Here is a 25006-nt window from a genome sequence, read left to right on the forward strand (position 1 = left end):
AATAACTTAATAGTTTGGCAATCATATTGGCAATCATATTTTTCGTAATGGTATACAATCGTTCAACTGTGATATTGAATATGGGCTGCTAACACGTTATTGTGTTTGCTAAATATTGTTTTCCTCTTCGTGCAGACACGCCTCGTTTTATAATCATTCGATCATTATTGACCAATGGAAAACTTTGTTTTCCGCACAATTTTGTAGAACTTGTACAGGTGGGAAAGTCGCTTCCGGTAAAGCCATTAGATTACGGGTATTCAAATTTCCAATTAAATAAATTGCCATTTTGAAGGTCGAGTAAACATTCTTGAAGGACGAGTAAACATTCTTGAAGGACGAGTAAAAAAATTTTAAAGTCGAGATAAACATTTTGAAGGTCGAGATAAACACTTTCGGTAATAAATTGTAAGGTATACAGGATGTTTCAAAAAGTTATGCAAAATTTTAAGGAGTTGTAGGGGGTGAGTTGAGAAGTTTTTTCCCCATTTTCCTACGATGAGTTAAAAGAGCGCTAGAGAGCTTCAAAATGTGGCCTACTAGCCCCTGGAAGTAGGCCGCAACAAGCGCAAAGCCAAGCAGCAGGGAAATGCGAACATTAAGGTTTGGGTTCGTGTGATAGGTAAAAAAAGAACTTTGATTTTTTGCTTCTTGCAGCCTACTTCCAGCGGCTAGTAAGCCACACTTTGAAGATCTCTGGCGCTATTTTAACTCATCGTAGGAAAATGGAATTTCAAGCCCTAGCTATAGCGGGGCAACCGTGGCTTATCGAATTTAGTGGTGGAGTACACGTTAGATTGATCAAGCCAGTTTTGAGATGGCTGAGGATAAAGATATTATTATGGTCTGTGCCATGTTGTTATTTTCTAAGAAAGAGATTTACTCAAACCAAGAACGTATATAAGTATAAGACGTTGAACGATCAAATTGGCGCCTGGTGCCATGATGCAATCGGTTACCGAATAACTCCGCCCAAAAAAACCGCGTGCGGCGCGCGCTAATGGTTTAAACCGTTTCTATAGTTCAAGCACGCGCTGAACGCGGATTTTAGGGCGGAGTTATTCTAAAAGCGATTAAATCATGGCCCAAGCGATGCCTTTTGTTCAACGTTGTTATACATATATACGTTCTTGCTCAAACTAAAAAGATATGAGAAGAAACGGTAAAATTCGGTACATAAATTTATTCTTTTCACAACGCAAGAAAATAAAAAATGGTAAACCTCATCAAACATGTAGGCAAATTAATAAAGATGTAACTGAGAGTAGCTCGTCTTAATTAATCATTTCCTTTCGCTAACGTCACTAACTCGTCCCCTTGTAATCTGAACATTCTCCATTGTTCGATGTCGCTGAGGTTTTTGGCACCTCGTTTTTCATAAAACTTGATCGAAGGTTCGTTCCAAGACAATACGGAGAAATTGAAATAAGCTGAGCCAGTCTTAATCGTCTCCTGGAGATTAAAACTATACATTAGATCACTGCTAATTAGTTATTAGCAGGAATCTATATAAGTATACACTTCGAATGTCTGCGGATCCTTTGGAACCGTGCTGCAGAAGCGGCTAGAGAAAACGTCACGCGTTTTTCAAATTCATTGGCTGACTGCCGTCGCTAAGAAACCACGCCGCGAAATGAAAATCAACGACACTCAATCGGAAAAATAGACTTAATATAAAATTGATTTAAGAAACCAAGATTAGAAGGTCTTGGATGATTTGTCACTGGTCTAGTTCCGACCAAAGGTTAATATAAAATCACCGCCTCACGCGTAATGAATAAAGTTTACCCACTTCCTGTCGGAACTCCGAAAACATTTGCTCCATAGTTACCATGGTAACTGTTATGTTTTTATGTTGAGTAAAAACACATTCAAGTAAGAATAACAATAGAGAGTTTTATACAACATGACTAGGTAGAAAAGCAAGCCATTTCCACTTCTTAACTTAATACAATTAACTTGAAATAAAGTAATTTTCAACGATTAACTGTACAATTTAAAAAAAAATTGTTCTATAGTGTACAGTCAATCGTTGAAAATTACTTTATTTCAAGTTAATTATATTTACACTAGTCAGAGTGATACAATTACAATAACTTAATACAAGATGTCACTACGTACAGCGGGTGTAGTGATAATGTAGGGGGTACATTCAAAACTATATTATTTACATAATATCACATCTCCTTTTTTTAATATTGAAAAACAAGATTCATTTAAAATACCAAATTTTTACTAAAAATTTCGTTTTAAATTTAGTCTATTTAGTTTCTTATGAGTCTTTCAGATCTTGTTCTTCTATGGTTAGTTGTCGCCTCATTATGTGTGTCGGCACCTGTATTTTGTGCTGGCGGCGATCGAGGACTTCTTTCGTGATGGCGTTCAACGTCTTTGCGGTAGTTTTCAAGAATATTTGTGTTTCCGCTTTACTTTGCCGTTTATTACAACTGACAAAACTTGCCGGGCAATCATCGATTTTGTGTTGATTATCTGAACCACGTTTCTGGCAACCTTGCATGACTGGTTTGCTATTCTGATCATTTGGCGGCTTATTAATTGTCTTAGTCAGTAGCGGTGCCAGCAACAGGCCGGGGTAGGCCTGGGCCTACTTGAAATTTTGGTAGGGGCCTCCAAAAGTCGTCTTAAGGGGCCTCCGAAATTTAATATATGGGCCTCCAAATTTTTTAATATCAGAAAATTCTGTAATCTATTTGCGAAATAATTAATTTATTTATTAATTTTTCAATATTCAATGCGAGTGATTTGCTTAACGACCCTGCTATTTTTATTCCTTCCAAAGGTACGAGTCACTTTTCTTTGACGTAACCATTTTACCCAAAAATTTCACCACTTGCTTAAAAAAAATTAAATAATCCACGTGGGCGGATTTGAAAAAATGGAGTTGGATGGGCCTCCATAATTTTGGTGGGGCCTCCAAATGGTTGGCCTACCTCCCCAAAAATCCTGGCGCCGCTACTGGTCTTAGTTCTGATGACGACTTTGTCCTTGGTTTAAACGATGACCATCTAACTTTGTCAACATTAGCATTCGCGGCTTGAGTTTCAGCTTTCAATTCCTTCGTTTGACCTCACTTCGGCGAACTACGATAACAGCTTTTTCAAATGTGAGTTTATGATCCGATTGTAGTTTTTCGGATAAAGCTTGATCGCTAATGCCAACAACTATGCGGTATCGTATCATTTCTTCTTGGAGATTGACTAGTTTGTCAAAATCACAATGCTCTGATAGCTGGTACAGCGACGTGATAAATTCTTCAATCGGTTCTCCAGGTTTTTGAAAACGAGAAAAAATCTTGCTCGTAGGTACAGGACGTTATTTTCAATAGCAAAATATCTACAAAGCTTTAGTAAGTTTGGCATACACGCCGTACACTAGGCGTACACTACGGTCAAAGTCTATATATACGATTCGCTTTCAGTATATATAGTCTTTGACTACGGCATCTGCTGCTACCATGTTTACGATTGAAAAATGTCTTCAGCCTGATCCACTTCGGTTTCAAAATAATAGTCTACGAAGAAATAATAATCCTTTGTAAAGGCTTAAGTTTTGGACAAAAATAAAACTTGCGGACAGTTCGTTTCAACTTCTTGACACCATATTATGTTTTTATGACGAGTAAAAACCAATTCAAATAACAATAACAATAGAGAGTTTTATACAACATGACTAGGTAGCCTGAAAGCGCGCCATTTCCACTTCTTAACTTAATACAAGATGTCGCTACGTACAGCGGCTGTAGGGATAATGTAGGCGCCACATTCAAAACTATATCATTTACATAATATCACAGTAACCAACTATAGATAATACCACGGCCAATTTTGATGGCACTCTGTTCGCGTAACCACGCGTCATCAAAGTTGGCCGTGATAGGACAATACAACGAGCGATGGAGGCTGGTTTTTCGGAGGTCAGGTGCCGGAAGTGGGTAAGCGCCTCGTTACAAAAACGTCAATCAGAAAGCTCTCAGGATTCGAATATAGGGTACGGTGTTCTATATTATCTTTGTTATGACTAAAATCAAGTATTAAGATGATTAGAAAAGGAGGTAACTGATATTCAATTAGAGACGAGGCTTAATGTCCACTAGTAGCCGCGTCTAGCTTAGCACGCGGAGAGCGAAATCTCCGCTGCAAACCACGCACGTTTCTATGATAATAATCAGGGTCACCATAGTCTTCCAAAGACATTTCAAGTTGATAACTATATTTGCCTGGTGTAATTACGAATCGACCTGGGCTATGGTCTTGAACAAAGCAGAACCAATTCCCTTTCCGCGAAATTCTTCTTCGACGTAAAAGTCTTCCAAGTGAATGACCTTGCCGTGCCACGTTGAGTAATGAAAAAAATACATCACAAACCCCACAACTCCTATCAATAAAATCAATTAAAACAATTTATACGTATTCATTTGACATAATAATAATACATAAGTAACGTACAGACAAAAGTGTGACAGGCTATAATGCAGGGGTAGGTACATTGGTTCGAATTTCAATCGTCCGAACGGTGGAACAAATGTTCGAATTGCATCGTCGGGTCGCGCGCGCCGCTTAGCGCGCGCGTAAAAAAAATATTTTTTATTTTGATAATAAGCCTAATATTATGATTAAAAACCTCCGGTTTGAAAACTTCTACAAGTAAACAGAATTCCTCCACTTCAGTTCCTTCTATTTTAGGAATAAAACTACAGCTTTGATTTGCTCCAAATTGCTCGTGCTACGGAGGAGAGAAATTCGCCGAAAATTTCCGGATTTTGGGGAGCGAAAAAGGTCAGTTTCGGACTCAAAGTTAATACACTGGCTTGTAAATTTGCTTCGACAATGACATTTTTGGAAAGAGAACGTCCTGGGCTTCAAAACAAGCCCGCGTTCATTCGTTTTTATTACTATCGATTTTTCGTGCAACCAACACTTTAATTTATTTATTTAAATTATTTGTAAATAATTTTTACGTTTATTAGTTGCTTATTTATTTCAATTACTTGTTTCGTTTCTTTTGTGTTTAAAACATTTAAACTCAAAAAGTTAATAAAAATACTTGGTAAGTCTTAAAACAATTAATTAATGTTTATTTTGGAGTTTTATTGATTTATTTACCTCAGGTGAAAGGTAATTTGGCTTAAAAAACCTTGGTGGGCATTTTTCTAATTGGAACCATTCTCCTAATCCTAATGGTTCTCGAGATAAATTTTTAATGATTTGAACTAATGCTTTAAGTTCATCATAAGTTACAAATTTTGAACAACCCCACTCAGTTTAGAGTGTCACGACAATTTTGATCCATTAGATCTGGTAGTTTTCGATTTATAAGCCGTTAAATGTCGTGTCTTGATTAGAATACCACACACGACCTTATGGTTTTTGGTCTAACATTTCTCGGTTTCCCATTTTTCAAATTAGATCATGTCAAAGCTGTTTAGACTTAAAATTAAACGTAGAACACATTTCCAATTGGAACCATTCTTCTAACTCTAATGGAGATAAAATTTGAATGACCTTGAAGACATGCTTCAAGGTCATTTGTCCCCCTGCACCCTCGGTGTAACCTGCAAATTTCAAATTCTTACCTAAAACACATTTTGAGTAATTGGCTCTGTATCGTTTTTTAGTTAACACCCTGTATAACAGTCTAAAGCTTGTTTTCCACTGGCGCGCGCTATAGGACGCGTTTCTCAGTTTTGAAACGTTCAACCGTTTTTACGCGCGTAAAGAAAATAACATTATGACGCGCGCTAGTGGAAAACAAGCTATAAGATGATCTTTAACTAAAATGAGGCGCTTTCTTCACATTATGAAAAATATCCCCCCAACCGGTAAATCACCCCGTGAAAAATTAATTACAACGCGTTCTCAATAAATATTTCCACAGAAAATAACCGCAAAAATAAGACTAAGCTACGGAAATTAACACCTAATTTAAGCTATCCGGTGTCAGACTTTGGCCGTCTACGAGTCTACCCCCCGAAACGCGGGGAAACGTAAATAAAATGTACTTGGGAATGCGTCAGATAAGCCAGGTTCACACTTGCCCCTAAAATCGCTTGGTTTTAGATAACTAGTTTTCAAAACCAGCGTGAGAAATCGCTTCGTGTTTGTTCGGGAAGCAACTCGTCGAAGTCGGTTCGCTTAGAATCGCTTTCAAAACGATAAGGCGGGCAAGTAAAATTGCTTATATTTTCAAAAATAATGGGAATAAAATTCTAAATAATGTAAAATAATATTACTGTATGTATAGTAAACATGATTAACTATTTTTTGGGTTACATTTTAGTATTTTGAAAATTCTGGTCATAATTTGAAATGACATTAAGCCTTGGCTATAAGCGAACCTGGTTGAAGCGATTTCACACGTGTGAACCAAGAATTATCGTCGGCGGTCAAAACTGGCATTCAAACTCTAGTGTGACCGTGGCTATAGTGATATGAAAACAGTGAAATTGAAAAAGTACAAAACTGGAGCTGCTAGGGCTGTGCGAGTAGTGGTTTTAGGCAATCGAGTCGGTTATCGAGTATCAATTTTTTTTCATCGAGTATTCGAGTCGAGTAATATTTAAGTCGAGTACTTGATTAAGGGGAAAATTTATCTTATTCGAGTCTAGTAACTAAAAACAAAACCCCGAGTAATATTTTTTAACGAGTCGGGTTATCGAGCACTTGATTAGGAGCTGGTTTTCTTCAAGTAATTATAAAATTTAATTTAAAAGGAGCCAAAAGTAACTTTCTGTGCTGAAAAATATTCCTTTAATTTAAATGAACCACAGTTTTCAGAAATTTGTAGGTACCGTTTATTGCTCCCCAAAAAGTTGTAAAAATCCCTCTTTGAACTTTGAAACAACGAGTATAGAAAAAACCATAAGCCTATCAACCCTAAGTTTGAATCGAAAGGCAGTGTTGGTTCAAGCAAACGACTGGCGATAGTAGAGCGCTAAATCCACCCGGTGGCGGAAAATAGAAACGTAACGCGTCCCGCAATGCATGATACCAGCTGCTTTGGTAAGAAAGAGGTGCGTAGAGAGAGAAAGGGGGAAGGAAGAAGCTTCAATTTATCTCTACCAGGTGCCGATACTATCGCCAGATTTCTTCTTTTTCGCCCGTCCAGTGGTGGTACAAAGGGCGCTATGCGCGTTTCAAACTTAGAGATGATAGGCTTATGAAAAAACCAATACTCGACTAGTTTAGAGAGCAGCTTATTCGAGTAATCGGGTACCCGACTATACAATTTTTTTAATATGATTTCTAGGAATCATTTAGTTTTATAACTCCAATGGGTTAAGAGTTAGGCGAAATAATGTCAAAATTACAAATATGGGCACAATTAAAGCTCTGGGCACCGTGGCGCCAAATGCAGTATTGGGCTATCGAGAGGGTTTTCAATTCCCTTTAATTTGTCGTATCATTTAGTTTAGGGATTGTGTGTAAAAACTGTAGCTTACAAGAAGCGTACTAACTATCTCGACGTGTGCCTGATAAACTTCCTTTTAGTAATACTTCAATTATTCAATATACGCGGTTTACGACGAAACAATACCGGAGATAATTGAATTAATTAGTATGATTGTAGTATTCTTGATTAGTAAATTCATAATTTCCTTATTTATAAAACTTCAAGTTTTCTTAGAAAATAACCAATTTCCCCAATTATAAAATTATGTATTTCATTAATTAGTAAATTAGTAGTTTTCTTAAATGGTAAATTAGATGATTTCTTTAATAGCATATTATTATAATTTCTTTAATAGCATATTATTATAATTTCTTTAATAGCATATTATTATAATTTCTTTAATAGCATATTATTATAATTTCTTTAATAGCATATTATTATAATTTCTTTAATAGCATATTATTATAATTTCTTTAATAGCATATTATTATAATTTCTTTAATAGTAAATTAGTAATATTCTAGGTAAATTGGTATTTCCTGGATATATAGACGGTAAAATAAATTCCAACGGCTTCCCAGCCTCTGAAGGGTTTTTGAATTTGGGGGTACGAAAAAAGGGGAAACGTTTCGTGAGAGCATGGCTGCCAGCCTCTCCGCTTCGCGACTTTAATTGTCACTGAAATCATTTCAACCGTTTTTCACGTCATTACCATTGATCTCAGTTAATAATTTGTATTTTAATTTAAAGAATTCAAGTTATAGGTAAATTTACAGTTAAACAACCATTTTGTCTAGCTTTTATTCCCGAAATATAATGGTCAGTTTACTTAGATGGCGCCACGTGCTCTACGAAGAATCACGATTTAGATATTTGACTTATTTGTTACTCGGCGAAAATTAAAAATTGGCCTCTGCGCATGCTCCAATACCAACCAATCCGGTGTTCCCTCCCTGGCTAGTGTCCAGTTTTTAAGTGGCAATGACGGTTTAAAATCCCCCCCCCCATTTATTTTACCGTCTATTGTTAATTTCCTGGGTATAATGGTTATTCTCTATGTAAATGGGTAATTCGCTGGTTACATTAGTAGTTCCCTGGTTAAATTAGTAATTTTCCTGGTTAAATTAGTAATTCCATGGTTAAATTAGTAATTCCCTAGTTATATTAGTAATTCCCTGGTTAGATTAGTAATTCTCTGGTTACATTAGTAGTTCCCTGGTTAAATTAGTAATTCCCTGGTTAAATTAGTAATTCCCTGGTTAAATTTTTAATTCCCTTGGTAAATTAGTAATTTCCTCAATATGAAAATTAGTAATTTCCTCAATATGAAAATTAGTAATTTCCTCAATATGAAAATTAGTCATTTCCTCAATATGAAAATTAGTAATTTCCTCAATATGAAAATTAGTAATTTCCTCAATATGAAAATTAGTTATTTCCTCAGTATGAAAATTAGTTATTTCCTCAGTATGAAAATTAGTTATTTCCTCAATATGAAAATTAGTTATTTCCTCAATATGAAAATTAGTAATTTCCTCAAAATGAAAATTAGTAATTTCCTCAAAATGAAAATTAGTAATTTCCTCAATATGAAAATTAGTAATTTCCTCAATATGAAAATTAGTAGTTTCCTCAATATGAAAATTAGTAATTTCCTCAATATGAAAATTAGTAATTTCCTCAATATGAAAATTAGTAATTTCCTCAATATGAAAATTAGTAATTTCCTCAATATGAAAATTAGTAATTTCCTCAATATGAAAATTAGTAATTTCCTCAATATGAAAATTAGTTATTTCCTCAATATGAAAATTAGTAATTTCCTCAATTTGAAAATTAGTAATTTCCTCAATATGAAAATAAGTAATTTCCTCAATATGAAAATTAGTAATTTCCTCAATATGAAAATTAGTTATTTCCTCAGTATGAAAATTAGTTATTTCCTCAGTATGAAAATTAGTTATTTCCTCAATATGAAAATTAGTTATTTCCTCAATATGAAAATTAGTAATTTCCTCAATATGAAAATTAGTAATTTCCTCAAAATGAAAATTAGTTATTTCCTCAATATGAAAATTAGTAATTTCCTCAATATGAAAATTAGTAATTTCCTCAAAATGAAAATTAGTTATTTCCTCAATATGAAAATTAGTAATTTCCTCAATATGAAAATTAGTTATTTCCTCAGTATGAAAATTAGTTATTTCCTCAGTATGAAAATTAGTTATTTCCTCAGTATGAAAATTAGTTATTTCCTCAATATGAAAATTAGTAATTTCCTCAATATGAAAATTAGTAATTTCCTCAATATGAAAATTAGTAATTTCCTCAATATGAAAATTAGTAATTTCCTCAATATGAAAATTAGTAATTTCCTCAATATGAAAATTAGTAATTTCCTCAATATGAAAATTAGTAATTTCCTCAATTTGAAAATTAGTAATTTCCTCAATATGAAAATTAGTAATTTCCTCAATATGAAAATTAGTAATTTCCTCAATATGAAAATTAGTAATTTCCTCAATATAAAAATTAGTAGTTTCCTCAATATGAAAATTAGTAATTTCCTCAATATGAAAATTAGTAGTTTCCTCAATATGAAAAGTAGTAATTTCCTCAATATGAAAATTAGTAATTTCCTCAATATGAAAATTAGTAGTTTCCTCAATATGAAAATTAGTAATTTCCTCAATATGAAAATTGGTAATTTCCTCAATATGAAAATTAGTAATTTCCTCAATATGAAAATTAGTAATTTTCTCAAATAGAAAATTAGTAATTTTCTCAAATAGAAAATTAGTTGTTTCCTCAGTAGTTATTTATAATTTAAACAAAAAAACTTTAATTCCATTGAATGCATTCATAATAGCGAAATGATAGAACCTGCCAGATTTGTATAGGAACTCGCAAACTCTAAAACCGTTGCAGTTTGTGCTAATAGTGCTACACTTTGTTTTCGTTCATTAAGTAAAATCTGAAAGTTTATCACGCTGGTGGAGCCAAGATATATTTAATTTACGTGTCACACTTATTCTCATTTGGTTACTTATGTTAAATAATAAATAAAAATCATACTTTTGCTTTCGATTTCGGCCACTTTACAGAAAAATAGGGGATTTTTGGTTTCAAAGCCATCCCTTCTCAAATCTACAAAAAATTAAATTGTAAAATTTAAATTTGGCGCGTTGATTTGACTTTTCTTGAAGTGACATCTAGCGGCGCATTTTTTACCCTTTCCTTTTAATTCAGCTTGCTCGGGGCTCTTTTCGTACACCGCCAATTGCTATTGTAAAGACATTTTTGTAGCCACGTGACATTTACAAAAATAAATTTGAGCTTACCATAATTAAGTCAGAGATGGCATCGCAATCTTCGATCACGGCATCCCTAATTTTAAAGTCGATATTTTCAGCCATTTTAAATTATAGCTAAAACCTTAAAAGACTTCCCTTCGAATCGCGGAACGCAAGCGGAACAAGTCTCGTTGACGCACTGTAAAGCGGAGGCCCTTCTGTCAATGTAAAAGTATTCTACAAATATGGCGCAGACTATACCTTTTCTCTAGTTTTAACACTAGTTCAATCCAACCATCAACCCGATACATCCGCAGTTTCCGATTCAAGGTCTTCTAAATAGGCCGATCCCACCCGGTAATGGCGACTAGCCAGCAGCAGGTGATTACGTGGCGCCATCACTAGATACATTTCTGAACTAATAGTCAGCAACTCAACTAAATGCGAAGGTCAGGTCTACATTAGATTTTAAACATTTCTCGGACGTCGGGAAATCAGTATTTTAGCATTTGAAAAAGCAGGCAACGAATGAATCACAAAAAGGCAAAGGCTTAAGGAATTACTTTAAGTTACAGAATAGCAAGTGAAAATATGTTAAATGTAAAAATCATTTTTCTTCCAAAACTAGTAAAAGCGTGCAATTAACGTCGTGTGGACTTAATAAGTATCCTATTTGAAACACAGATGGCGCCAGACGTTAGAAAGTAAGATTGATTTGGCTCAGCGGCGGCGATCGACAAAACATTCCTGTACACTTAAAACTTAAGCAAGATAATGTACAGCTCTAAATTTTGAATAAATGTTCTTTCTTATATCTCATCCGTTAATGAATTCATTGATAACAAAATTTCAGTCCGTGTCTTCAGAAAACTCTCAGTACTACTGTACCACATACATTACGATGGTAATGACCGATTTCAAATTTACGTTTTCGCGCGTGCCAGTACCATTTCATTGTGAGGTATAGCAGGCTTATTTACCTGCTTTTATACCCTTACATGGCGGTGTATTTTCACGCGCCAAATGAATTTAAGATCCACCTTTTTAGAAACGGTCGTCTGCTAAATAGTAGTTCAGAAATTAATCTAGAGATGGCGGTAAGGTAATTTAAAAATTTGGCCAACTATGAGATGAGTTTACATTAGGTTGAATTTATAGTATAAAAATCGAATATTTTAGTTTAAAAATAGGGTGTGAATGAGGGCTTAACCACTTATGTCAATAGCTCTGTTATCATTCTCTAGTGGATCAGTGATATTAATGGGTGTAGAGAAAAATATGAAGTGGTTAGACGTCGATTGTGATAGGATAAAACACTTCAAAAATATCTATGGAAATATACTGTTTATTTGTATCTTAAAATATAATTTTAAACATTCACAATTCAACCCGTTAAAAATGTATCTAGAAGGCTGAGTTTCCTTTATACGTTTTCCTAAAAACACTATAATAATAATAATAATAATTTTAATTTTCCATAATTATCCGTTTAATATATAAACAACAACGATAATTCCATATATATAAAAACACACTCACATTTACACGCAATAATGTCAAAAATTAAAAAATATTGACTATAAATTGCCATTTTTTGGACGGATTGCAAAAGGGCAAAACAAGATTAATAATCATTAAAAATATAAAAATGAATATGAGCCGAAGTAAATTTATTGTTCACTTCCGAAATGAGCGGAAGTAAAATTAATTATTCACTTCCGAAATGAGCGGAAATAAATTTAATTATTCATTTCCGAAATGAGAAAAACATTTTTTCGTTGGTAATGATATGAGATTCGGAATGCAAATTAAATAAATTCTGGATGGAGTTATGGCATGCTCGTGTATTAAAATAAGTTCATTTAACTCGTGTCAGGCCTAATCGACCATAAGTTCGAAATGTACTAAGCCTTTTCTCTCCATACTGTTGTGTTTGATGTTCCTCGCCCACGCCTTGCATTCGATGCTGATGGCGACGCCCGCTTTGGGGTTGAGAAATTGGACGAATATGAACGGCGAAAGATAGCCCTCCAGATTTGTAAACGGGAAATAATAGCTTGGAATGTAGTTACCCGGATAGTAGTTTAGCGGTCCTATATGTTCCTTGTCGGCGTCCGTCTGGATATAATTTTTTTATTAGTATAGTATAGTTTGGGCAGAGAAGCGGTCACTATTCTAAGAGCAAAAGTCAAGCAAGTCGAGATACGTGACTTAATAATAATAATCAGCTAGGCTAAAGAGAGAGAGAGTCGAAATATGATTAATTGTTTATATTAGGCTTTCATATTAATTTATTTTTTATTATATTTTCAACTTCCCCAATATTCTTTTTTAAAAGTTAACTTTTATTGGTAAATTTCTTTTATTAGATTATTATACATAATAATAATAATAATAATAATAATAATAATCAGCTAGGCAAATACCCAAGGCACCACCTTAGGCCTAAGTCATCAAGCGACTTTTGAAGCCATTAATTCAGGTGGCCGGGTTAAATGGCGTATAGGAGGGTGGTGGCAAGCCCTGCATGCCAACAGCTCCCTACACTAACTATTACCTTTAATCTCTACAAGTTTGCACCTAAGGGAGGGGCCTATGGTCTCCATGGAAACCGAGAGGGGAGATAAAAAAATCAAACCATTTCGCGCGTAGCTACAAAATAGGTAACCATTTTGTTGGTCACAAGGAAGCGACAAAACGTACGAAAATTAAATGTACGCTTCAATTTTTTTAAATTAAGATCGTTATGGGCCCTAAACCAAACCAGATAAGAATTTAACCCGGGTTATTTAAACCAAATAGCAAATGACGACTGAAATATCTACGAAAAGAAGTTGGCAAAGTTTATCGAATAAAATAACAATTTTCGATCTCCCTTTCAAATGGCGGCATTGTACGATTCATTTTTGCTCAAATAACATATTTATTCTTGGGGCATATATCTATACGTGCAACTGCGTCATTGGTGACGTAGGGATGCAAACTATGTATTGTATTTAATCTAGGTATAAAACAAAAATATAGTTTTTTTTTATCAAAATTAAGTTCTTAGACTAGCTTGCATGACTCTTGCTCTCAAGTCGCTCAGTGCTTCCAGTAATGAGGGATTTCATCCCTTTATTGGTAATTTTTCTAGGTCTTCAGGGAAATTTATTTTTTTTTAAAGGGGAAGATTTCTCCAGCTAAGTTCGTGATCGATCAAACGGTACTCTAAGCGCACAATGCACTTTTTCGGATTCGGAATAGAAAATCAAGCGTCGTCAGCTCGGTCACGAACCTATCGGCGAAAGTCTGAGCTTAAAATCCCTAATTAGCGATTTTTTTTCTATTTTATAAAATTTATAAAAAAAATAATATAAAAATATTTGTAACTATTTAAAACAAAAACAGAATTATTAACCCATAGTTTCTATTAATTATATAATAATTTATAAGGAAATAAAATATAACCCAAAAATATATTATCGTAATTTATTTATTGTTATCGAAAGGGCATTTTTGGCGAGTTTTCGTTTCAAAAGTGTAGAACGGTTTGAGGGATATTTTTAGCCTAACCGCGCAGGGGAAGTGTTTTAAAAAGATGACTTACTTCGCCGTCGCAAGTGATGTAGAGATTCCTGGCATCATAGGAATTTTTTATATCAGAGGGGATGTCTTTCGGCAAGTCGAACCTGCTGTATGGCTCTGGTATCCATTCAAAAATCTAATATTACGAAAAAAAAGAAATATATCTCTATCAAATTTGGAAAACCAACACTTTTTGGGAGTTCTGAGATCACGTGAGCGTACACACTTTTATTCTCTCCCTTCGGAACCATATCTGCGCATGCGCGTAGGCAACGCCTCCTGCGGGCTTTAATACGAAACACCTACTTATTGCACCTTTTTTAAATATTAATCGGGAATTAGCTATTAGTAGAAACAGTGTTCCTATTTTAAAAAAGTTCTTACTTATAGTTATAAAATAAATTGATTAAAAATAGGGATTTTCAGGAACACGAAAATAACGTAGACATTCGCGTTTACGTCATTTTCATTAGTTACTGAAACTGTTTATTATTAGGCCTAAATACAATATATTACGCGTATTTATTTTAAGATTCAACAAGGAAAATTATGGGAAATTTTTAAAATTTAAAGGGAATATAACCTGGAAAGCAATTTTTCTGGAAGAAACCTTCAATTTTTCAAATTACCCTGTACAGTGGCGCCAAAGATTTCTAAAGCCAAAGGCAAGAGCGGCCAGAGCTACAAACGTTGGTGTTCCACACCAAATACCTGAGGTTATATCTTGGAGGAATAAAACAAGTATACAGGAGTTGCGGAGAGCTGCGAAATCGGTTTCGTCAGTGACCGTGAACTCGTGCGAGACGGAGGGGTTCAAACGCGACTAGCGCCAACTGCATACGGAATTTTGCAACTATTATCGTTTTATATCATTGTTTTCGCGTCGTCTAGTTTGTTTTATTCCTCCAAACAAATACGAGTCATTTTGGAAAAAAGCGCAAAGAATTTAGAAATGTTTCAAAACAAACCAGACGACGTGAAAACAATGCTGTAAAATGATAATAGTTGCAAAATTCCGTATGCAGTTGGCGCTAGTCGCGTTTGAACCCCTCCGTCTCGCGCGAGTTCACGCTCACTGACGTAACCGATTTCGCAGCTCTCCGCAACTCCTGTATACTTGTTTTATTCCTCCAAGGTTATATTCCCTTTAAGAGGGGGCAAAAGGGAATTTTTAAATTACCTAGTCCACAAAAAAAGGAATTTGAAATTTTTCAAAGTGGAAGCACTGATGATAATATTTTCAAGAGCTGTAAGGTGCAGAATATTTCGCCATTTTTAAATATGGCCGCTCCCTTGTGATACCTTCGCGCACGCGCAATTGAAGTTATTCCGATTGTTTCCCAACAGAGGGCTGGAAATAAGCGTTTGCCCACTTTTAAGGAAATTTAGTGGCACCTTGGAGAAACAAACACAACACCCCACACAAGGAGAACGCAAACCGTCAAAAGTCGTGCCTTTTTTGTGTACATTTTTCATTGGCTAGACGCTTTAGCGCGTGCTGCAGTCGGAAGGGGAAAATTCGGAAATCGTCTCCCCCCCTTACCGTAAAACGTTCAGCGAAAAGGCTCGTCCAATGAAATTTGTACACAACACTGCGTTAGCGTGTTTAAAAGCTAGCTGAGTTCTCCTTGTGTTTGTTGCCCCTAGGTGGCACAGAATTTGACCGGTCGTATCTGCTATCATGAGGAGAGGCCTCCAGGGCCGTTTTAACTCTTTCGTAGGCCTTAGGCAAAATCTCTCATTTACCGACTTTTCGGACCTTCGTAGGTACTATTATATGGAATCGTAGGCCCTAATGTCTCCTAAAATTTTCGTAGGCCCTAGGCACTTTGCCTAGTCTGCCTTATGGATAAGGCGGCCCTGGAGGCCTCTTGAAATTCGTCTGGAATTTTTCAAATGATTATCTGACCCTTTAATTAGTCCAAGATGATATATACAATACCCTATTGAGCTTGATAAGAACGCAAGGTTGTCCAACGTCATATCCAAATTCTCTGGCCTTAGAACAATTATTGTCTATCCTTTCCATAGGAAAAGAACACACCCTTTTTTCTGGAAGATGAGAGTTCCAATTACAAGTTTGGACGTATTCTCCTGGTTTGTCATTGGCGTAATAAGCTGGAAATATATTTTTAAGCAATATATTGAAATTTCTTATTAATTTCATACCCCTTCCTCTTAAAGGGAATATAACAGGGTTGCCATAGTTTTTTCACATTAAATTCCCTGACTTTTCTACAAATATTTTGAATTTTTTACCCTAATTTTAGTTAAAGTTTTCTAGTTGCAACCTAAATGAAATTCCCTGATTTTTAGACTAATTTTTAAAATTACCCGACTTTTCCAGGAATTGCAGGTTTTCCAGGCAATCCTTGATAACCCCCACGGGGCTCCCAGCCAATTGGAGAAAATTTTCAAATTATAGGATAATTATTAGACTAAATTACCAATTTAAAAGAATTTTATAGGGTTATAGAAATACGTAAGTTTTGTAGCGTGTATTTAAATGTGAAAAAATACTGGAGGTTATATTGCCTTTAAGAATTGACGTCAATGCTTACGATGTAGGAAGTGTTGAAGATCGGATACGTATTTGAGCCAGTTCCCCTCGGAGCCGTGTCTGAACCAAATTAAACTACTGTACACTTCGTCTCTGGGCATGGGTCGAAAACCGAGACCTACAAGTATCCAAATGGAACATGGAAGAATTGTTTCTCAAGAGGAATTGTATCTTAATTACCAGGGTTTGATCCTATGCAACTATATTCCTGCTGATAGTAGGGGTAATAATAGTCTAGCCTTTCTAAGAATATCACCATCAGAATAGATAAAAATACACCCAGACAACTGAAGAATCCTATGTAAAACGCCACGAGTTTTGCTGTAAAAATTAGAAATTGCTTATTAAATAACGGTTTTGGCCTATCTTTGATACCATAAGTCTATAATATTAATGCATTGGGAAATATTTTACTGAATTGTCATCGCAGGAAGTAAAGCTAAAACTGTGACGCGATGTCAAAGACTACACAAATATGGTGACGAAGTTGGTTAAAGAGTCTGTGCGGAAAACCTTTTCCATGTGAAATAAAAGAGGTGTCACACTTATAACATATTATAGACTTATGTTTGTACCCTATTCGGAAATGGGACATTTTAGGAAATCTTTTATTAAGTTGGAATTCGTGTTAAGGGTAGTCTGCTTCTAGGGATTTAAAAATGTATTGAAGAGTTAAACGAAACAAAATCATTTTAAATTGATAAATAAAAAATGCCAATTAAATTATGTGCATTATCGTTACAGATTATATGAAAGTGACTAAACCGTGAATCATCTATCATACTTTATCAGAAAGCTGTTTCCACTTATGTTACGATAAAACTAAGGGAACTAGCATGTCTGCAATTTCTGTTTCTGTCTAATCGCGAGGAGTCCATGTGTCTACTCGGAGGCAGTCCGCGAAATTCCAGTAGTTAGGCTTAGCTAAATTTCGCGCCGTAAGATTTCGAATAGGGCGTGTATTATTATATTTTCATTGATATCGTACGTCGAGTGTTTCTAATTATCTTATTGTCGTAAAGGATTTAAATCGAACGTAAATTAGCGGACTTTTAGTAAGTAGAAATGATTTATGGGAGCTTCTTCAACCCTGTCATTGATAATAACGCGAGGGAAATGCCGCGCCCATAGTAGACCGCGAAGAGAGAGGGAGAACGTACGGCGTCGCTTTCTACCTGAGCGCCGTGCCATTGTACCCTTTGTGAAGCGAGCCTCTTTCATTCTATAGCCCTTCGCGCGGTGAATCGCTCACAAAAGGAACCCATTTAGAGAAGATTTTTTAGCCAATTTTTGGGCATTCCACTTACTGATTCTCGATTTGGTCCACGGGGGATCGGGTGCCCTGTCTATTCGTAGGTTTTGAGACTCCGTCTCTTTGGAGTCGAGCATCTTCCGGGACTTTGCGCGTCCGCCGACACCCAAACAAAATTTTTCTCTCTGATTTCGTCCGTTACCTTTACTACCTGTTTCGTCTACCCTAACCCCCCCCTCTCTCCGTCTATCGCTCCATCGCACCCGTATACATGTATGTTATACATTGTAGCAGAGGCTTATAAGCAATCCCCTTCTCAGTGGAAGTACAAAACTCATTGTTTTGCCTAACTTCAGGTATGGCGTTGGGGGGGGGGGGTAAGCGGGGCAAAAGTACCGTCGGCCCGGGCCTCGGGAAGGGGCCCGCCGGAACGCGTGCCTAACTAAAATTTTATATTTCCAAAAAAACAAATTTTCGAGTAAAAAAATTTGGGGGGTGGGTCGGGGCCTGAGAACGCTTACCTGGGGCCCAAAAATTTCTAGCGCCGGCCCTGCCTAAGCTAAAACGTGTATAAGCTTAACTTGATTAATAGTAATTCAATACAGCCCTTTTCATATCTTTAAGGTGTAAAAAGCCTTACTTAAATTGTTGGTCTTCCTTTTTTCGGTCTTTTAAAGGGCCAGAAAATCATTTGATAAACTCGACGCGAATTTCAAGTGACCCCTCCTCATTATAGCAGATCCGACCAATCAAATTCGAGAGATGAGCACGGGAAATTACGGCAATTCAAACAAAACTGCTTTCGGAATCGACCTCAGTTACCTATCTTTGTGGCGTATCCAGGGTACGGGGCACAAATACAATTGTTTAGTTTTCTTTTTTAATTTTGTGCCTACCCCTCTCGAACCAAAATCCTGGCTACACTATATACTTACCTATCTAGTACTAAAATATGTGGCTCATTTTAAAATTACTGTAATATATTTTTTGCCAGGTTCTGAAATGGATACCAGTATTCAAATTCGAAAACCATGTCTCGAAGATGTTGAAGATATTTGCAGATTAGCAAAGGTTGATTATGTTACGTTTAAAGGGGCTCTGAACCAAAAATTGCTTAGGCCCAAGAGTATGGTAAACCATTATAGAGACTTCAAAGTCGTGATGTTTTTCAAATCGAGGGACGTTATAGGGTTAACTTTCATTGTAATCGCCATTACTAGGATTCTTTAATGTGAAATAGCTATGGTGACGTCACCCAATTTAAGGCGTTCAGTTAAGTTAACCCATAGGTTTATAATTGACCGTATTTTTGTGCGCGACACTACCACTACATATCTTGAACAAATAGCCTAGTCTACCTGCTTTTCTGACCATAACATGTAGTGGTAATTTCACAACCTTTTATAGCAATCAATGGGGATGTTAGAAGAAACTTTCGACGCTAGTGGCGTGACCGAGCTATAGGTCCTCTAAGCAGACGGCTCCTTTTTTTAATTGGTAGTCTGGACAACGTGTATTTATTCCATTAGTAGTCCATTAATCACCCGTCGTCTACTTGGAGGACCTCAAGCTCGGTCACGCCACTATAGCGACAAAATTTTCTTCATGCATCAACGTAGTATCACATATAGTGTGTTAGTTTCGCGTGTTAATATTTTACTGAGGGCCATTTTTAGAAAGTCCAGAGATAATTTGTTTTTAAGTTTCGTGTTTTTCTCACTAGATTCCATTATCTTTTTGGGTATGACGCAAAATTTACTCCATACATAGCTATCAGCATACGTAACGTTATAGAAATAAGTTTCGACTTGGACTTTCAACCGAGCTCAATAGTATCTAACATTGTAAGTGTGCTTCGCCTTGGCCATATTTAGACACTAGGGGGCTCTTTGTTGAACTAAACATTGATTCAGCAATAACTCTGAAAATAAGTTCGGTGATAATTTTTGCTAATGGTCATACTTATTGTTATTATGATACTTATGCTATCAATAATTATTTCTTTAAAGGGAGTATGAACTAAAACCAAAAATCGTCTGCCAACACGCGCTACGACATGTTTTTTAACGAAACTAGCGCCAATCATCTATAGATTCTGTTAAATCTTGTGGCAAAATCCACCATAAACCCCGAACTTCATACTCCCTTTAAGCGAAAACCATTCCTATTTTTAAATTATAAATTGCAGCTGAAATCCTTTTCCCCATTCTCAGAACGTAATATAGTCCTTAATAATGTAAATGAAATTCCAAATGTTGAGTCATTCGTATTTTTGGCCGTTTTTCCGATGCACAAGCCTCATCTAAAATTTTGATTGTCAATTTTATATTATCTTAGGAATTATGCGATTTTGTGAAACTACCGTATAAAGAAGACGTCTTGAGAGAAAGTTTGTAAACATAAAAATATTTAGTAATTTTTTTTTAATAATAAACATAAATTTTTAAGATTTAAATAACGTACTACAAGGAGATTTAATAGCTAATTATCTTGTTGCCGAGTCAAATAAAAGTATTTGGATTGTTTGTTAATTAATTGCACCATAAGACTATCATAAGGTCCTTCTAAGTATAGGTCTGGAGTAGGATCGCAACATACATAACACATAAAATAATCAGACTAGTACTGAGTAAAGGACACGTCCGAGAAGAAATTAAATAGAAATGATAGTAGCGTCATCTTCGTTTGGAAAATGTCTACTTTACAATAGGCGCTTTAATCTCCAATATGTAATATATCCGAGAGCCAGAACCTGTAACCTACTATTTATTTAGTGCTTGTTGAAATAATGGAAACTTTTCACCTGTAAACACTAAACAGAACGCCGACACGCCGTGTTTTTGCTTAGCCTTAATATGTCAAAAAAAAAAAGCTACCCGGTCAAAGGGAAACAATTTTTGCATACCGTACAGGTGAAAAGTTCCCATTATTTCAACAAGCACTATGTAAACCATGACTTGCAGGACCTGGCTCTCGGAAATAATACTTCCTGGCTATTTCCTTGAAGATGTCTAATTGAAGGGCCTATTTGGCGGCATGTTGTTCGAAGTTTAAAAACTTTAGTGCATGGCCTGTGAGCAAACATGATGCATTTGGAGAATTCTTTTTGGGAAATGCCACTTGGATTTGCCGCTTTATAATACCTACCTCTTAGCGTAGATAACAAATAAGATCTATACTTTTATTTAAGGAAATTATAATAGGTTTATGGTTGAGCAGAGCAAGGATCTCACTATCATCATCTCGAATTTAGAAATCGTCGGATATTGCATGTATTACTTCATTTCTTGTTCTTGGAGTGGGAAAGGGGCATTTTTGGAGGAATTAGTGGTTGATAATCAATTCAGAGGCAAAAGCGTAGGTAGTACTCTTTTAGAGGAATGTTTCAAGGTAAGATAACTGTATGGTTTGTACGCTTTTACTGTCTCATTCCTATTTTTTTTAGAATGCCGAAATAAAAGGAGCCAACAGAATAGAATTCATTTGCAGTGATTGGAACAAAAAGGCAATAAGTTTTTATTCTGAATACGGAGCGGAAAATTTAACCGAAACTACATCGGCCAATGTGTTCTGTATGGAAGGGGAACTATTCAAAAGCCAAACAGCTGAAAAACATAATAAGACTTCCTCGGCGAGATGTAATTAAATAAAATGTGAAGAATATAATAAATCAAAATGATACGCAACTTGACTTCGAGACCTAGGCTTAAAATATTCGATAAGTTAAAATTAATAAAAACCACCTTTAGACTATAAGGCAGTTAAATTACGCTAAAAGAACTTTTCTACCTTTTCCCGTAATGTAACAACTTAAAAATTCGAAACAGCCGCAAACAGTTTTCGATCACACCACGGGCCCGGGCTCCATGGCCCGGGGCAAAAGTAAAACCACGCATTTAGCCCATCGTCTGCTCAAAATATTATCATGGCGGCGAAAGTTCCCTCGCCGCTTATTGCAAGTAATTTTTCCATATTTTTTATTATCTTTATGATTTTTAATATTTTAAACTTAATAATTTCTAGCGCGGGGTTCTGATGGTGTTCAATTACACGGTGGACCTCCCAAGTATGGGGAATATAAAGAATGGACGAAGTAAGAAACGTGGCCTCCAAGGCTAAAAAATCACACGACATTTAAATACCTTGACCATTTACAGAGAAACCAGTAAACAATGCAGATCGATGTTATTTAGCAAAGATGGTTCCGTATTTGTTTGGTGTAATGGGCAATAGTAAGTTACTTAAATAGAAAATTTGCAGCATTTTGATTATAAAGGATTAAATTATTTATAACAAAACAGCATAAATGCAGTCTCACTTCCTCAATGTCGAAACATTTTCCAAGTAGAAAGGCCCAGAGTGGGCATGATTCATCTATCACCCAAAGCAACGATTCTTTCAGCATGGGAGCCTTATATAAGTAATTTATTTAAAGATGTAACTAATTGATTTTATGCAACTTACATTTAATACGCAATTTCAGCTAAAAAAGACAACACAAGTCACCCAAACATGCATCTGTGGCATATGAAAACAGGCAAATTGTTATCATCATTTTTTCAAAAGAGAAATATTGGTTGGGAAATGCAATGGAGTGATGATGAAGAAATTTCAGCGAGATCTGTCAATAATGAAGTTCATTTTTATTTCAAAAATCATTTAGGTATTATACTTTTAAAATTATTTTTTTATTAAACTAATAAATTGCATATGATATCCCTAAAGACATTTGATTTTAAGAAATCAATAAAATTATAACTTTTAGACCACATAGCTGCTAAAGTTCACCAACTTAAAGTCTCAAGTTTCAGTATTTCTCGAGGCCCTCCTCCTTATCACGTTGCTTGTTATTCACCTGGTTCTAAAGTAAGCATTTTCATTGTCTTTCTTGAGTTGTTCTTTCCAAAAGTAAAATGGTGGAACATATTTAGGGTCAACCATCATTTGTAAGGCTCTACCAATATCCCAAATTTGAAGGAAACACTGCTACGATAGCCAATAAAAGTTTTTTCAAAGCTGATAAAGTTCAATATATTTGGAATCAAATTGGTATTATTGTAAAAATTTGAATTTAGTATTTAAACGTTAAGATTATATCATTTTATTTCTTTTTGAAAGGAACTGGACTTCTATTAATGGTTAGTTCTGATATTGATAAATCTGGAGCTTCCTATTATGGAGAGCAAACATTGCATTACATTGGAACAAATGCTGATACTGCCCTTGTGAAATTAGGTAATAACTTAATAATTGATTTTATAAAATACCAGAGGTTTAGTTAATTTCATTAAAATATTTTAAAATACAAAAATTGGAAAATCCCTTTTACAATAAAATATTAAGTAGCAATGTCTTACTTAAATACATGTATTTTATACTAATTTTCTATATTATATTGTGGAAAGTGGTATTTGTTTTAAAGTGTCAATTGATATAATTTTCAGCTAAGGACGGCCCAATATACTCGGCTGAATGGAGCCCAAAATGTGACCAGTTTTGCGTTCTCTATGGCTGTATCCTTTATTTAATATTATATTAATTAAATTAATTATCTAGTGATTTATACTTAACATTGTAATCAGTTATGCCAGCGAAAGCTACTTTATTTAATGCAAAATGCGAATCAATCTTTGACTTTGGAACGGGACCTAGGAATGAGATTTATTACAATCCTCGTGGTACTTTGTTGGTCCTGGCAGGTTTTGGAAACCTCCAGGGCAACGTGGAAGCGTGGGATATTAAAAATTTCAAACAAGCAGGACAAATGAAAGCCTCAAATACCACGTTATTAGCTTGGGCGCCTGACAGTGAACATATTTTAACTGCCACAACGGCTCCGCGATTAAGGGTGGGAAACGGGTTGGTAGACTATTTTGTCTCGTTTAAAAATACCCAAAATAAAAGGTTTTTGTTGTAGCTACAAAGTGTGGCATTATACAGGGAGTTTATTGATTGAGAAAGAATGGCCTGAAGACCAAGAACTTCTTGATGCAATGTGGCAACCCCTAGATATAGAAAACTTTCCCGAAAAAGCTATCCGATATCAGCCCATTGAAGGGATTAAGGCTTCGCAACCAACCCGTAAGCATTTTGTGTATTATTCTATTAATATTATAGTATAGTTAATATTATAGTATATGAATTTTTACATTTTTTAATTTCTTTAAAGCCTCAATTCAAGTTTATCGTCCTCCTGGAGCTAGAGGTCAACCGTCTTCATTCAAAATCAGAGAAGAATATGAAAAACCATCTAATCAAATAGTTCCGGAAGGACAAGATGGTTAATTTTAATATATTTTTTTCTTCTAATTTGCAATATATATGAATTAAATTCCATTACCCTCTCATAGCTGCTAAAGCTTCAAAGAATAAGAAGAAAAAAGAAGCCAAGAAAGCTAAAAAAGAACAGGAAAAAGTAATTATTTTTGTAATTAAGTGTTTGGGATTGATTTATTAAATGCAATGATATTTATAGACAAATGAAGCTATGAAGGAACCTGCTCCCAATGCCACCACTAATTTACAAGTTACGTTATCGGGGGATGTTGAAAAGGATAAGAAAATTAGAAGTGTTTTAAAAGTTAGCGTGTTCAATAAATTCTTATTATTACCATGTTTTTAAATATTTAACGTAATATATTTATAGAAATTAGACCAAATTGCCAAAATTAAAGAGCAGCAAAAGGAAGGGAAACAATTAGAAATAAATCAGGTCAGTGCAATTTTACGAAAAATAATTACTTAATTGTTATTAATTTATTTTAAATTGCTCAGTTGGAAAAAATTAAAAAGGAAACAGAACTTTATGAGGAGTTACAAAAATTGCAGATTTAAGTGTTATTTTTTTGCATTTTTTAGTTTGGTAATAAATATGTTACGAAAAACGTGTGAAGTTTTATATTTCTTTCTAAAAGCTCCGCTAAA

General features: G+C 35.0%; 4 protein-coding genes across 6 annotated transcripts; 2 read left to right on the forward strand and 2 right to left on the reverse strand.

Annotated features, from left to right (window-relative positions):
- Nucleotides 1-1168: 1168 nt before the first annotated feature.
- On the reverse strand, nt 1169-11002 carry LOC149951824 (diamine acetyltransferase 1-like). Of its 2 annotated transcripts, XM_090170126.1 has the most exons (6): nt 10965-11002; nt 10752-10902; nt 10642-10693; nt 10486-10557; nt 4259-4395; nt 1169-1452 (listed from the first exon to the last, which is right to left on the reverse strand). In XM_090170126.1, the coding sequence occupies exons 2-6, from the start codon at nt 10824-10826 to the stop codon at nt 1279-1281; spliced, it is 510 nt and encodes a 169-aa protein (XP_090026252.1). In that variant the 5' UTR covers nt 10827-10902; nt 10965-11002; the 3' UTR covers nt 1169-1278. The 2 variants fall into 2 exon arrangements, with proteins under 2 accessions (XP_090026252.1, XP_090026251.1); XM_090170125.1 differs by having other exon boundaries at nt 10752-10999.
- A 1114-nt stretch (nt 11003-12116) lies between these two features.
- Nucleotides 12117-18271, reverse strand: LOC149951825 (sodium/potassium-transporting ATPase subunit beta-like). The gene is made up of 6 exons (XM_090168270.1): nt 18138-18271; nt 17011-17151; nt 16832-16948; nt 16213-16388; nt 14293-14406; nt 12117-12821 (listed from the first exon to the last, which is right to left on the reverse strand). The coding sequence occupies exons 1-6, from the start codon at nt 18217-18219 to the stop codon at nt 12582-12584; spliced, it is 870 nt and encodes a 289-aa protein (XP_090024396.1). The 5' UTR covers nt 18220-18271; the 3' UTR covers nt 12117-12581.
- LOC149951826 (thialysine N-epsilon-acetyltransferase-like) lies at nt 17675-21758 on the forward strand. Of its 2 annotated transcripts, none has more exons than XM_090168274.1 (6): nt 17675-17885; nt 19077-19213; nt 20420-20471; nt 20531-20593; nt 21336-21472; nt 21528-21758. In XM_090168274.1, exons 2-6 carry the CDS (start codon nt 19085-19087, stop codon nt 21726-21728), a joined length of 582 nt encoding a protein of 193 aa, XP_090024400.1. In that variant the 5' UTR covers nt 17675-17885; nt 19077-19084; the 3' UTR covers nt 21729-21758. The 2 variants fall into 2 exon arrangements, with proteins under 2 accessions (XP_090024400.1, XP_090024401.1); XM_090168275.1 differs by having other exon boundaries at nt 19077-19153.
- Nucleotides 21759-21847: 89 nt separating this feature from the next.
- On the forward strand, nt 21848-24968 carry eIF2A (eukaryotic translation initiation factor 2A). The gene is made up of 16 exons (XM_090168269.1): nt 21848-22041; nt 22106-22175; nt 22240-22314; nt 22384-22502; nt 22566-22745; nt 22848-22948; nt 23014-23131; nt 23201-23317; nt 23527-23595; nt 23665-23941; nt 24000-24163; nt 24252-24362; nt 24433-24497; nt 24558-24662; nt 24729-24794; nt 24857-24968. Exons 1-16 carry the CDS (start codon nt 22008-22010, stop codon nt 24914-24916), a joined length of 1731 nt encoding a protein of 576 aa, XP_090024395.1. The 5' UTR covers nt 21848-22007; the 3' UTR covers nt 24917-24968.
- Nucleotides 24969-25006: the final 38 nt, after the last annotated feature.

Source organism: Leiobunum rupestre, chromosome 3 (assembly GCF_980474605.1).
Source record: "Leiobunum rupestre chromosome 3, qqLeiRupe1.1.hap1, whole genome shotgun sequence".
NCBI classification, from domain to species: domain Eukaryota; kingdom Metazoa; phylum Arthropoda; class Arachnida; order Opiliones; family Sclerosomatidae; genus Leiobunum; species Leiobunum rupestre.

What these genes read in the sequence shown, in the direction of transcription:
- LOC149951824 (XM_090170126.1), bottom strand. Translation starts at nt 10,826, where the DNA reads ATGGCTGAAAATATCGACTTTAAAATTAGGGATGCCGTGATCGAAGAT. An exon ending in GGCCGAAATCGAAAGCAAAA is followed by an intron (nt 4,396 to 10,485) that starts GTATGATTTTTA and finishes TTTTATTGATAG; the next exon opens with GAGTTGTGGGGTTTGTGATG. An exon ending in TGTTCAAGACCATAGCCCAG is followed by an intron (nt 1,453 to 4,258) that starts GTCGATTCGTAA and finishes TTTAATCTCCAG; the next exon opens with GAGACGATTAAGACTGGCTC.
- LOC149951825 (XM_090168270.1), bottom strand. Translation starts at nt 18,219, where the DNA reads ATGCTCGACTCCAAAGAGACGGAGTCTCAAAACCTACGAATAGACAGG. An exon ending in GTGGACCAAATCGAGAATCA is followed by an intron (nt 17,152 to 18,137) that starts GTAAGTGGAATG and finishes TAATTTTTACAG; the next exon opens with CAAAACTCGTGGCGTTTTAC. An exon ending in TCTTCAACACTTCCTACATC is followed by an intron (nt 16,389 to 16,831) that starts GTAAGCATTGAC and finishes ATATATTTCCAG; the next exon opens with CTTATTACGCCAATGACAAA.
- LOC149951826 (XM_090168274.1), top strand. Translation starts at nt 19,085, where the DNA reads ATGGATACCAGTATTCAAATTCGAAAACCATGTCTCGAAGATGTTGAA. An exon ending in TGCTTAGGCCCAAGAGTATG is followed by an intron (nt 19,214 to 20,419) that starts GTAAACCATTAT and finishes ATATTATCTTAG; the next exon opens with GAATTATGCGATTTTGTGAA. An exon ending in TTTTAGAGGAATGTTTCAAG is followed by an intron (nt 21,473 to 21,527) that starts GTAAGATAACTG and finishes TATTTTTTTTAG; the next exon opens with AATGCCGAAATAAAAGGAGC.
- eIF2A (XM_090168269.1), top strand. Translation starts at nt 22,008, where the DNA reads ATGGCGGCGAAAGTTCCCTCGCCGCTTATTGCAA. An exon ending in ATATATTTGGAATCAAATTG is followed by an intron (nt 23,132 to 23,200) that starts GTATTATTGTAA and finishes TCTTTTTGAAAG; the next exon opens with GAACTGGACTTCTATTAATG. An exon ending in TAAGGCTTCGCAACCAACCC is followed by an intron (nt 24,164 to 24,251) that starts GTAAGCATTTTG and finishes ATTTCTTTAAAG; the next exon opens with CCTCAATTCAAGTTTATCGT.